At 36.1% G+C, this 14,733-nt stretch overlaps 1 protein-coding gene across 2 annotated transcripts; it reads right to left on the reverse strand.

The window, feature by feature from the left end:
- Positions 1-3,842: 3,842 nt before the first annotated feature.
- On the reverse strand, positions 3,843-10,314 carry LOC145159329 (Homeodomain-like superfamily protein). 2 transcript variants are annotated; one of them, XM_079078274.1, is made up of 9 exons: positions 9,969-10,314; positions 8,845-8,952; positions 8,034-8,705; positions 7,201-7,286; positions 6,380-6,447; positions 5,974-6,283; positions 5,574-5,660; positions 5,399-5,493; positions 3,843-4,032 (listed from the first exon to the last, which is right to left on the reverse strand). In XM_079078274.1, the coding sequence occupies exons 1-9, from the start codon at positions 9,973-9,975 to the stop codon at positions 3,963-3,965; spliced, it is 1,503 nt and encodes a 500-aa protein (XP_078934400.1). In that variant the 5' UTR covers positions 9,976-10,314; the 3' UTR covers positions 3,843-3,962. The 2 variants fall into 2 exon arrangements, with proteins under 2 accessions (XP_078934400.1, XP_078934399.1); XM_079078273.1 differs by having other exon boundaries at positions 5,974-6,447.
- Positions 10,315-14,733: the final 4,419 nt, after the last annotated feature.

The following is a 14,733-nucleotide window of genomic DNA, read 5'->3' on the forward strand; positions in this document are numbered from 1 at the left end:
TAGAGTAGATGCTCTTCCTCTTCTTCTCCTTGGCTAGAATCACGACAAATAAGTTCAAGATCAAATATGGATGCTAGGGTTTGAAAGGGGAATGCAAGGAGGTGATGGAGGTTGAGGGTGGGCTAACCCTAGTCCTTACTTCCTTTAAATACGTAATAAAACCCCCAAAATTAGGGTTTCCTCTCAGAATGATCTCACATCGTGAGCCATATATGCTCACATTGTGAGCCCAAAGATGATGTGCGATTGCACTAACCTCCTCACGACGTGACATACATATCTCACGTCGTGAGTAGGGTTAAAACCCATTGAATTTTTAAACTTGAGAATTGCTCACCTGAACTGAATGTTACAGGCTCCAACTTCTGTATAAGTCTATTATCCAGCTAACAAAATTATAAAATTATAAATAAACATAAATTATACATATAAAAGAAAATTATAAAATATATAAGTAATCACACATCGTTGATGGTTATAAACTGATTGCACTCAAGCACATGTAAAGGCCTCAGTTTCGACCATGCAACAGCCCGATGGATCACATTTGGTTGTCGGGTACCAAACAAACTGCTCACAGGAAAACTCTCAAGAATCCATATCTGAAAGAATCATGTATTAGAATGTTATCAAACAAAAAAATAATAAATTGTTAATCATGTACCTTGCCTTAAAACTGTGTAAAAAATTGTTTAGGGTGTATGCCATTTTTTGAGGTTGTTTGGCTTTTGGTTCGACTGGATGTATAAGCTTCTCAACCTTATTGAATACAATAAATAACTGTGAGTACAATTGATTCCAAATTATCCTCCCACATGGATATTTGTGACATAAAAAGTTCCCAATTAAATTTGTAAAAAATATTGGTAATGATAATTATAATTTGTATTTATAAATTAACGACATGGTACCTATTGAATTCATCAATGTTGGATATCAAAGAGAAATACTCCTCTAAAACTGGTTGTTTAGCCTACCACCCATTGAAACCATTCTTTAACATATATAAAAAAAGAAATACATGAACCGCATCCTCTTACGATAAGTTATTAAGCAAATGTTTAAACACATTCATCACATCGTCTTATTTCAATGACACGTTCCTTGAGACCATAGGCATGGGAGCAGATGGGGGAGTTGGAACCAAAGGCGGGAAAATAGTCACCAAAGTGGAATCCGGTGACAAGACAAAATTCTTTCTTCCCGAAAAATAGCTCGTAACCCCCAATCTCAAAAACCATTTCCTCTACTTCGCTTCGGGAGTGCGTGATAACTTCATGTTAAAACACGTAATGTAGAAGTAAAGGATCTTCATCTACCTTAGGAATGTCTAACCACCTTCCAAAACAAGAATTTTGGAACATAGTCTCGCATTCCGGTTTATCTTTGATTACCGTAAGAATATCCGTACCGACTTTGGGTTTACAATACAGTGTAATGGATGCATCAAAAACCTTGTCGTGCTGCAAATAGAAAATTTATTATAATAGAAAACTTTGGGTTCACAGTGTAATAGTCTCTCAACTCCGGAACAAACAGTGACGACCATTTCAGATCATGTTTTTAACATTCCGGAGACGTTCTTCGTGCTCCGGACCAGTTCCTCGCATTCCAGAATGCAATTTTTTTGTTTAGGAACACTAGTTTTCTATGTATAATAACATTATATAAACAACTAAACTAGTGTTGGGTTGATCCTAATGCACTGTCATCATAAATTCCTACTCCGGAATGTGGTTAATTCATTTTGAATGTGTTAGGTTGGTCCTAATACACTGTCATCAGCTAATGCTACTCCGGAACGTGTTCAGTTCATTTCGGAGGTGCTATTCGCATTCCGGAGGAAGTTCTATAAACAAAAAATCTTAAAACAAAAATAACAATACTATAATAGTAAAGGACTTATCCGTAAAACATCTGGGTCATCAAGATCATGTTCCATATCTTAAGTCAGAGTTCGGAATGCATATCGGAGATCGGAATCACATAATTCAGAGTGTAGCAGAATGCATGAGATCGGAATCAGAAAGTCAGAGTGTGTCGAATGTCGGAGAGTGTATCGGAGATCAGAATCAGAAATTTGAAATGCGTTTGTAAATCGAGATCCATAATGAAATCGGGATCCAGATTTTTTCGGAATATATTCTGAAAAATGAATTTCAAAATGGAAGTCCGGAATGCGTACTGTTACTCCAAAATGAGCATTTCGGAGGATACTTATAGGCCGGCCCAGCAGATATGGAGACCGAAATTGTTTCCGAAACGGCCTATTCCTGATAAAAATGTTATTTTGCAAAAAAAAAAAAAAAAAAAACAATTTAAATAGGTTATTCAAAAATACACCAAAAAATGATTAGATTACTCAATTTTCCATTATTTTATATCATTCATAATTAAGATAAATAAACTTAAACATACGTATCAAACTATAACAGTAGAAAAAAAAATGTTTTACTTATAGTATATCTCATTTCATGACAAACTTTGATTGTGTCTTAATTTCTACTAATATTATAACTTAGCTAATTGCAAGTCTTAAAATGACTATACTAATAGTCCAACGAGTATGGACTAGCTTTACCTTAATTCGAGAGTGTTATGTTAGGCTTAAACTTAATTCAATCGTTCAATGAATCTCTATATATGAACTCAAGGGAGATTTTAGTTCGATTAGGAAGCTCAAATAGCTCGAAAATTGTAAGTTTCAATAACTTGAAAATATCTATAAGCACTATATTCAAAGAAACATGTTCTATCAAAATAATATCAATACATACTTAAAGCTCCAAAAAATAGACGATTTAAAGAACCTTTAAGCTTTTCAATCCAAGAGACATACAAAAAACTTGAAACCTGATGTTACACGAGATAACATGTCACAATGATTCATCACTAAGCCAATCGTTTTGGATATTGAAAACCATTGATAGGGTACAACACTATGGGGATAATAAACCTTTTAAGGACCTTTTAGGGGCTCAAAGGGAAAAAAAAAAAGGCATAATTGTGCCCACATCAAAATATCAAATGGTCCTTCCTACTTTTTAACATGTCCATGTTCATGCTCCCATGATATGAAATGCCTTTTATCATTTTCCATAATCAAACCAAGCATTACCACAACCATAAAGCCTAACTTATTGCCTATTCCATTTCTTCATCAACTACAATCATGCATACCTCGTGCAATAAGATTGTACTCCTTACACATGACAAAAACTAGAGGAACTAACCCGAACAAGTTTTCTACAACTATTCAATAACAAGGATGACGACATTTACATTTTTGCATAAGAGATATATCAAGAACCAATCTCAATCCCACCTCTTTTGGATCGAAATTTTAATTAGCTTTTTTGTGAAATTAATATCAGTCTTAATCCAATATATGCTAAACATATTACATGTCATGTCCTTATTACGCGCCTAAAAGTTGTATATTGCTTCTTGTGATTGTCTTCTGGTATCCCAATGATGGGCCTTAGATGGGAAGTTTAACCAAATTTTCCACACAATTATTGCTTCTTTTAGGTCTTTGGTTGTAAAGCATGTGTCTAATAGGCCCCCAAATTGTGTTTAGGACCATCTTCCATGGATACAAGGAGGACATTTATATCTATTGCACACTAGTAGATGTCCCACTTTTTTTAAAAAAAATTACAAATTTTGTCTCATCATCATCTGTCTAACGCACTCTCAGTCTACAAACACAGTACAACTTGTTCTGTTTTGTGATATTTTGTATGTCCATAACAATCAAGCACGATAAGCACAAATCGACTTGTTCCATCAAATATATTTTTGACAAAAACTGTTTATATATACAACTTTAAAAGAAAAGGTTAAGCAATGCAATAAATTTGTTTGCAACTTAAAACCTTAAGTTATGAATCATGCTTACAATTCGAACACTATTAAACAACTAGATTTTGCTTTCACAACATAAAATGTTGTCAATTTTCTTAATCGGCTGAAGAAGTGTTTTCTGCGGTTTCATCGTCACTAAAACTAGACGTCATTTGTGCAGGCGGCCTGAAAATAAGTGATGTCATGTCAGAAAATTTATAAAAAAAAAAAAAAAAAAGTAAACAAAAACTTTCAACTTTTCTTTCGTGTAATTCCAAACTGTAAATATACTAAACAATAATGTCTGTTTGATTGGATGGAATGGAATCACGAAAGAATGGGATGGAAAGGGTGATGAAATAAAGGAAGTAATGGAATGAATCATTACATTCTAATATTCTATGGTCATGTTTGGTCATCAACCGAATTTTCATGATTTTTTAATGTTATATGTAAAAACAATACATAGTTTTAACTATAATTTATGCATTATTCAATTATAACCGATGAGTTTTTTGTTTACAAAACAAAAAAAACATGATAAAAGCCTGTTAGAACCTAAGAAAGATTATGATAAAGAATATACTTTCTAGTTGTTTAAATAAAAACTGTAATTTATTAAAAATCATGAAAACTTTAAGAAAAAAAAAAGCAATTTGTGTTATTACTCGTTAGAAGTTGGATAAATAAAAATGGGTTATATCACAATTTTTTTTATTCCATTTCGTGATGGAATGAAAACTAACAAAATGGAAGGAATTACATTCCTTCAAGAATCGTCCATTCCAATGGAATGATACATTCCATTCCTTCTCCATCATACCAAAGCTGAGCACCTTCAGGGTTGCATAAGGACTTCTTCCTACATGGCATTTTCCTTACATTTTGCAAAGAACCTGTTTTGACGATTTTATCCCTTGACCTTTGAGCCAAGGCAAGTTTGTAATTGTATGTATAAATTATTAAAGTCAACTGAAGAAACATTTCCTTGTACATTTGATATTGAGCAGTAAGTTTGGTCAAATCTAAAGTCAACTTGGCCAAGGTATGTGGTAATTTGCTTTATGGATGATATCACACTTCATGTGCTATATTGTATTGAGGGTATTTTCGTCTTATTATACCAAGAAAAAAGCCTAACAATTTGCTTAAATCCAACGAAAAATTATCAAAAGAGAGGAATAACAAAACAACAAAAATTACAATATTTTGTCCCAATCCCAACCCAAATGGTGGGACATAGTCACATGGACTATCTCTCGATCTCGACTCTCGAGTCTGTACAAAAGACACAAATACCCTCATCCACATCAACGAAAATATCCCTAGATGAGAACGAGGGCATTCTCGTCTTTTGCATAGGCAAGAGTCTGAGAGCAAGTCTCTATTCCACCTTGTTCTACCTTTTAGGGTGGAACAAAATATTTTCAATTTTTGTCCCATTGACATGTGTCCCACTTTCAATCCAATGCATGTCAAAGTCAAAGTCAAAGTCAAACACAGTACAACCTGTTTTGTCATGTCAGAAACGTATAAAGTGCTTAGCACTGACCTTTTGGTCATGATGGTTCTTGGAGGCATGTCAATCACCGCGTCTTTCCGTGGATACATTTGATGTAGAAACTCTTCCCTACTTCTCTTAGTAACCTTCAATATTAATAAATAAAACAAAAGAATTCAAAATTTGAACAATGCCTATGTATTAAAGTAATTTTGCATATACTCACTTTCATTTCATTTCCCGGATGAATTCTTGCAGAAACCAATTTGGAGTATTCATCTATTCCTCTTCTTTCTCCATCGAATTCTTCATCCTACACATTATTCCCATACATTAGGGTATAACCTCTTTGTAGAAAATGGGCAAAATGGTAATTCACACAAGGGGTAAATGCAAGAAATAGCAATGTACTTTCATTGATTTTTCGTTATAGCATATCCTAATATCAATTTTACCTATTACATCATTGTAATTTGAAAAATCTATCCAACTATAGCAAATTTCAATGCTACTATTGGATAGAATTTTTTCAAAATGCAACTTTGTAATAAAAATAAACAAAAGTACGTTGCTATTTCTTGCATTTATCAATTAAAAAAAAAGTTATGGTTTATAGACTTTAAGACCTTAGGTATCTTCCTAGACATCCCCCTGTCCTCCAATTCAAGAAATTCACCACGTTTAACAGTCAAATCAGAAGTCAAAGATTCAACACGATCTCTATAGTTGACTTTTGGTGGAGGCCTGATATTGTGGTTAATGTTTTTCCCATAGCCAATTAGATGGCGATTGGAAACAGTTACAGAATCTTGTTGTCTCCTTACAACTGGAGCATGACCATGAACATGTTTTATTCTTGTCTCAAAGTGGTCCCGCATGTCATGAATTGAAGTTTCTTCAGCAGAATCATCATTTACTTCCATCGATTGAGAATGTCTATTTTTGGAAAAATGAGGTGTTTGCTTATTATTATTATTATTATTATTAATATATTGGTTGTCAAAGTGTTTTTCACGATGTTTGGATGCATGCCTTATGTCTAAAGGTGAATTATCCAAATCCATGGAATTGTAGCTCTTTGGATTGTATCTTTCATACATCTGCTTATAAAAACAGGAAAGCATTAGGTTAGTGTTTTGGAATGATGGAATTGGAGAAAGAATGGAATGATAAAAAGTTGTTTGCTTTGCCCAATGGAATGGAATGGACCATTCCTCATGGAATCTGATTCTTTCCATTTTAGTTTTTTTTTTCATTCCATAATGGAATGGAATGAAAAGTTGTAATATAACCCATTCTTAACTAAATTATGATTCCTTTTTAAATAACTAGAAAATATTGTTATACTATATTCTCATTTGGGTATTAATGAGCTTTTATTATGTTTATTTTTTTTTAGTTTTGTTATAATTACATTCAAATAATATATAGAATTGTTTTACGAATGTCATAGTCTTTCATTCCATAATGGAATGAGTGACTACATTCCATGATCATGTTTCTTAGGCATGTATGAAAGTCATAATCTTTCATTCAAATTTTTTATATATGTAAATACAGTGTATAACTTCAACTCTACTCTACACATTATATTAATCAAAATCAATGAACTTTTATTTACAAAATATAAAAAGTAAAACATAATAAAAGCTCACTAAAACCCAAAGAAAACTATATCAAAAAAATGTATTATCTACTTTTAATAAAAATGGTCCATTCCATGATTCCATCAGGCAAAACAAACATGTTTAAGGATAAGTAATTGTTAATGTATATGTAGAAAAGATATTCTTAAGTTCATTAATTCAAGTTCCTAAATTGCCCCCAAGAAAGTTGGAAGAAAGAATGCATACCTTGCTTGCATTAGGAGGTTGAAATGTTCTAGAACCATCCGATGAATGAAGTGCACTTGCACTGCGGTCACCAACATAGTAGGATTCTGGAAGAACATCAACAAGTAATAGGTAAGGGTAAAATCGTAAAACATAATTTGGACAAACCTATTACAGAAAAAACTTATTAGAATTCGTAACATAAACTATATATATATATATATATATATATATATATATATATGTGTGTGTGTTTCTTTTCTACTTAATGCATCAAATAACGATTTAATAGAAGAAGTGAGGGAAACAAGGCTTTTCCCATAACGATAATAGCTCTTTTTGACTTAATGAGCTTAATGAGTTAAGCACTTAATATGTATAGCTATACATGGTTGCTTCTTTTTTACTTAATCTCAACAGAATGACTTACTGGGTCTAAGGAAAAAAAAAAAAAAAAAAACTGGCTTAATGTATTAAAACACAAACCCTTTAGCTATACATGGTTGCTTCTTTTTGACTTAATCTGAACAGAATGATAATAGCTCTTGTGAAATCTGTTTTAAGGAATGTAAGGATAAAATGGTCATTTAGTCTCATTCAGACAGTTTATTCAACATCACCCATTCAGCCACTATACCTATACATTACTTAATGGTGAAAAAAAAAAACCCCTTAATCCTATAAGCTATATATGAGTGTTTCTTTTTGACTTACTACAGATATAACGACTTAATAGAGAAAGTTATGAAAAATGACAAACAAGATTTTATTTAAGTATAGAGAAAGAAAACCGCATATTAAATGCATTATAAGATGATATAATATAAAAAAGAAAAAAAAAAGGTGATACTTACGGTTGACCGGAATCTTGACCGGATTCTCAAAAGCACCAGGAGGAAGGGCCTCAAATTCAATACCAAGTGGTGGGCCATCCTCTCTATACTGTCTGCCCAATTGCCTCTTGACAGCTGTAATTGCAGCATTTTCAACTTGACCTTTCACCTTTAAATACCCCGATGGGCCACCCTTCCCCCTCACACTTTTAAAATCATGAGTTGGGTATTTTGACGATATTGCCCCTACGACATTTTGCGGGTGGAAGCTATCCTTCAATGGGGAGCTGCTTCCAGAAGACGTATCATCATCATCATCATCATTACCATCATGATCAACATCAACATCAACATCATGATGATGATCCATGATAATATTGTTGTGTTGAATTTGTAATGGAAGAATGTTTTGAGTTGTGAATCTTCTGCTTTCAACTTCTTTAGGATCGGAGTTGTGTTTGTTGTCACCTTGTTTGGTGCTTCCACAGGAATCTTGTCGTAGGCCACTGCCACGATCCTGTATGACACCACTTGATCGATCTTGTTTTCCATTGCCAGGTGGCTGGATTTCATCATTTGGTGACTTTTTGTCTTTTAATCTTCGGTGACAAAACCACCCTGAAACTTGCTTTTCAGTTAATCCTATTGAGTCTGCAAGTTCTTGTTTCATTCCCTCTGTTGGATATTTATGTTCTGTAAACAGAATCAACAATCTTTACACTAAGCCTAAATTTGTTTGTTGGATATTTACATTACATAATGAAAGTATGTTCCAATTTATTGCATTTAACTAAATCAAACTAATGTATATTCTACAATGAAATGAGCATACCATTATAGAACTTCTCTAGTGCTGCAACTTGAGCTGGTGTCTTGACAATTCTCTTCTGTTTCTTCTCAGGAAGACCTCTATTCTCATCAGTATGAACTTCTTGAGGTTCTACAATAAAAACCACAAAAAGATTCATAAACTACACTGATAATTATAAGCAGGAAAGAAATATATAGTATATTGAAAAAGACGTGAATGCCCTCCTCATCCTCATCATTGAAGATAGTTCTAGAAAGCAATCCATTTTAGAGAACTACATAAAACTCATGTCCCTTCATGCCAAAATAATTATCCGCTTTTGGATATGTTAAGAAATCAGACCTTTCATGGTATATTTATTTTCCATGATGAGGATGAGGAGGGCATTTACGTCTTTTGCATTGACATCGGTCTCCGTTCCAATACAAGGCTACATAGCAATTAAGCTGTAATTTATTTTCTTTTTGGCCCAATACTACAATTGATTCAGATCTTAAATAGTTCAATGGCTTTATAACCCTAAACATAATATATGTGCCTTTAGCCCCTAAATTGATCATTATTCACCCCATGATATTGACAATACTCAAGTAATCCAAGATAATTAAATACAAGCAATTTCCTCTATTACAGATAGATTACAAATTATAACTTCTTTACAATAATAGAACAAAATAATATGAAATGCCCAAACACACTTCCTCCAATGTCAAATGAAAAGAGCTGCACGTTGATCTTTAAGATCAACCTAGTATTGTTCTAAGAAAGCTGATCTTGACTTTGTTTTATAATTTAACACCAACTTCTTATAGGGTTTTTTGGTGTAATAATCAGTTTTGTACAAAAAAGTAGAAGCTTTACATTAACTTTGAAGCTGAGACGTGGGAATCAAAGTGTTCCTTCTTTTGTAAACGATGGAGTGTATCACAAAGAACAACGGATTGATAAAGTCGTTCGACTAAAATTTGCATATAGTTTGTAAGAATGCAAACGAAAAGTAGCAGAAAAACACCATATCATATTTGTGAACAAAAAAGCAGATGCATACAATCGAAAATGGAACAACAACAAGGTAATTTAATAAATTAAAATTCAGTCGAAGTGATCTCGAATTGAACCAAGGGGGTCAAAAGGGGTGGTCATACCTTCCATAATTGTGGATGCTTTTAGGGTTTTCGTTTGCTCAGCTATCACAACCCCGTTTGCTTTCTGTGTGCTCGATTCAACATTGCCAGTTCAAGAGGCGGAAAATGCAAGAAATCGGAGAGATTTATGAAGATGGTTGAGGAGTTTTTAAGTTAATTTTGGGTTGTTTTGCAAATTAATGGATGGTGAAACGTAATTATGAAGATATTTGGTCTGAATTAGGGAGTTGGTTGTGTAGAAGATGAGAAGAAAAAAGGGTAAAAGGAAAGACCATAAATCTTGTTGCGATTGATTTGAAGCAAATTATTTGCATTCTCCTTTATACCTCAACAAATTGCAATGCATTTTCCCCCTTTCGCATTTCTAACTCCAAATCTTGATATTTATTTATGGATTATTATTATTATATATCTAACATACTAATATTTTATACATACATATATTGAAATATTTACAAATCTTTATATGTATATTAAAAAAAGAAACTTGATTACATCACCTTCAAGAATCTGGCTCATTCATTGTGTTTTCTTGATTAATTTCAACCATTGGATTATTTTGATGACGTAATCATAAAATTAATATCAACTAAATTAAGTTGATTACGTTTGGAAAGTTGAAAACTTATTAATGGTGACTGAAATTTTTAATTGGAATGTATTGAAGTGAAATAAATGTCAACATAATTGTCAAAACATAAATATGGTTTCTTCCTTTTTAAAATCAAGTAATTTGCACATACCTTTAATAATTATAAAATTTGAAATCAAAGAATTCAAAATAGTATGATATTAATCACAATATTAATTTCTTCATATCCTTTCCAAAATCGTTGTTCAAATGTATGTATAAGTATAATCTCATTCAGTTGTTATCACAATTTCATGAAATTTGGACTTTCAGCATCACGTTCGAATACCAGCTTCATAAGGTTAACAATTTTTTTTTGATTTACTGATTAATTTCTTACATCTGATTATAGTTTATGTATTCAATATATGTATCAATGGCTTATTAGTGGGTTTTTGATAAACGAAATTTCTACTCTCTCTATCTCTCTCTCTCTCTCTCTCTCTCTATGTGTGTGTGTGTGTGTGTGTTTGTATGTGTGTGTGTGTTTGGATTGGATTAAGTAAAATTCAGTTTAATTAGTTTTGTGTTAATTGGATTGGATTATGTGTTTGGATTGGATGAAAAAATAAATAAATAAAAGTAAAAATGGAATGCCTTCCCGATGTAACATCCCAAATTTTCAAGACAAAATTTTTTGTTTTAAAGTAAGTAACTTATAAAATCATTTGCCAACACATAGTCGATAACATATCAATCCATAAAACCATAATAGTCATGTCTCAAAATCATATCATCAAGTAATAATAAAATCAGAGTACAATCCCATGAATCACGTAATGCGGAAATCTGATGTGCGTATGATGTGCAACTACCGCGTCGGCTCCTTCCCCTTCACTGAAGAGGTACCTGAAACAAAACTGAAAACCGTAAGCAAAAAGCTTAGTGAGTTCCCCCATCATACCACATACCACATAATGCCTGTCCCTCGATATCTTTCAACCGGTATCTGTCTCGCATAAATGGTAGTTGGGCTCCCCTTTGGTATCTTTCAACCGGTAACCGGGAACTAACCTCCCCCTTCGGTATCTTTCAACCGGTAACCGGGAGCTAACCTCCCCTTCGGTATCTTTCAACCGGTAACCGAGAGCTAACCTCCTCTTCGGTATCTTTCAACCGGTAACTAGGGACTATTTTACCCCTTGCTACCGCTATCACATATATCACAACATGTTAATCGCATAAAACATATAAGGTAGCAGCGAACCTAGATAATTATCACAAAGACAATCATCTATCAACCAACTCCTACTATTGGGCCGACATTGTGGCCGTAGATCCACTTCTATTGGAAGGCAACTCACCTCGATGTCGTGTAGTGTTTGCACAATCCTCGGTACGAAAATCCACTCGTCTCAACTCCTCAATCCCTACACAACAAACCTTTCTCAATTACTAATTCATACTCACAACCCTCCCTTACAAGGGTCAACTCAAGTCCAGGTCAAAGCCAAAGTCAAACCCTAGTCAAAGTCAACTTTGGTCAAAGTCAACATCCAGTTGACTCGACTCGCCGAGTTGGTCCGCCAACTCGTCGAGTCCCCACGTCCATGGAAAGCTACAACCTCGTCCCTACTCGTCGAGTCTAGCAAGAGCTCGAAGAGTTCTCCTTCAACCAAACATCGGGACCTTCTTCAACTGACTCGCCGAGTTCATCCTTGAACTCGTCGAGTCCATCTTCATCCGCATGAATGTGTTCAGTCTATGACTCGTCGAGTTCTCCTCGAACAAGTTGAGTCCACCTTCATGTGGTTGGAACATTGCCTTGAACTTGCCGAGTTCATCCTTGAACTTGCCGAGTTCATCCTTGAACTCGTCGAGTCCTTTGATCTTCAAGTCCAACAAAACCCCTAAAGGCTGAGTGTTCCTTCCACTCAACCAAAAACCACTTCCAGAAGGCATTGGGGAAAAATGCGACCCGACTCGCCAAGTCACCCAAGGGACTCGTCGAGTATCCCCACGACCAAAACTATACATTCGATTATAGTGGGTCTTAATGCATCAAAACCATAGATCTGACCTCCTAAGGTCCATTTCATACATAAAGTTCCAATCTTGGTGTTCATGCATGGGGTTTTTTTTACTCAAAATACCATAAAAAGAAGTCTACAAGATGCATGGGGTGCTTATGGCAACAAAGTTGCCACCTTTATGCCATAAGGACCCCTAATGGTTCCAGATCTGAAGTGCCACTCTAAGCACACACACAAAATCCGATTATAGCTTCACTAAACTCATAAGAAGGGTAGAAAATAGCCCCAAATCAAAATCTAAGAGATAGATGGTCAAGGTTCCAGCTTTTTACCTTGAATGGACTGAGAAAGGAGCAAAACCTCTAGATCTTCTTGCTTCTACTTGAACTCCCAAGCTTCTTTCCTCCTTTCCAACTTCAAAACACACAAAAGGCACCAACAAGCTCAAGAACACACAATAGAGGCTTAGGGTTCGAGTTAGGCTTTTCTCTGGGTTGGGAGGGACAATGGAGGCTGGTTTGGGGCGTTATAAGTTGTTTAAATAGGGTGCAAACACAAATATTAGGTTTTCATTCAGACAGTCCTACTCGCCGAGTCGGTCTCCCGACTCGTCGAGTAGGTCACTTAACCCCCCGATCAAAAGTCGAGTCTACTCGACGAGTTGGGCCTCCAACTCGCCGAGTCCCAGAGCAAAACATGAAGTTACTTGAATTTAAATACGTACCAGGAACCATGTGTTACAAATCTCCCATACTTATTTTAGACTTCGTCCTCGAAATCAGTTGCTGAATCTTGAAAAAGCTCGGGGTAGTGCTCCCTCATCTCGTCCTCTGGCTCCCAAGTCCATTCCGAGCCCTTGCGGTGCTGCCATTGCACCTCCACCAGCTCCACCCTCTTGTTCCTTAGATCCTTCGACTTCCTGTCGAGAATCGCCACAGGCCGCTCAATGTAGTTCAGGATGTCATCCACATGAATATCCTCCAAAGGCACCACTGCCGAATCGTCCATCAGACACTTCTGTAACTGGGGGACGTGAAAAGTGCTATGAATCTGAATGAGTTCGGCTGGCAGGTCCAGCCTATACGCCACCTTGCCCACCCGGGCGACAACCCTGAAAGGTCCAATGTACATGGGGCCCAACTTGCCTCGCTTCCTGAAGCGAATGACGCCTTTCCAAGGCGACACCTTTAGGAGCACCATATCCCCGACCTGGAACTCCAGGTCCGATCGACGCTTGTCGGCATAACTTTTATGCCGACTCTGAGCAGTCTGAAGCCTACTCCGAACCTGCTGGATCCTCTCTGTAGTCTTGAGTACCACTTCGGTACTCCCCATGACCCTCTGGCCAACCTCACCCCAACATATCAGGGTCCTGCACTTCTTCGCGTACAACATCTCGAAGGGAGGACGGTCGATACTCGCATGATAGTTGTTATTATAGGAAAACTCAGCCAAAGGAAGGTAAGTATCCCAACTACCTCCAAAGTCTAAAACACACGCTCGCAACATATCCTCCAGAGTTTGGATGGTCCGCTCACTCTGACCATCCGTCTGCGGGTGAAAAGCGGTTCTAAAGTGCAGACGAGTACCCAACTCGTCGTGGAATTTCTTCCAGAATTTGGAAGTGAACCGTACATCTCTGTCGGAAATCACGAAGACTGGCACTTCGTGTCGAGCTACAACCTCCCGGATGTAGATATCAGCTAGCTTCTCGGCCGAAATGCTCTCCTGGATCGGTATAAAATGTGCACTCTTGGTCAACCGATCCACGATGACCCATATGGAATCCACTTCTCGCGCGGTCCTGGGAAGTTTGGTGATGAAATCCATGGTAATATCTTCCCATTTCCACATGGGAATGTCTATCAGCTGCATCTTGCGGTGTGGCCTCTGGTGCTCGGCCTTGACCTTCCTGCAGGTCAAGCATCGCTCTACGTACCAGGCGACGTCTCGCTTCATGCAGGGCCACCAGTAATCGGGTCGAAGATCTCTGTACATCTTCGTCGCCCCGGGATGAATCGAGAATCAGGATTTGTGTGCCTCCTCCATCATAACCTGGCGTACACCCCCATGATAAGGAACCCACACCCTACGATGTAGAGTCAACAACCCAGGACTATCGTAGTCGAAGGAGGAAACCTGTCCTACAATACGCTCGCTC

The sequence above is a fragment of the Lactuca virosa genome, chromosome 2 (genome assembly GCF_052849685.1).
Source record: "Lactuca virosa cultivar CGN04683 chromosome 2, Lactuca_virosa_CGN04683_v6, whole genome shotgun sequence".
Classification (NCBI taxonomy): Eukaryota; Viridiplantae; Streptophyta; class Magnoliopsida; order Asterales; family Asteraceae; genus Lactuca; species Lactuca virosa.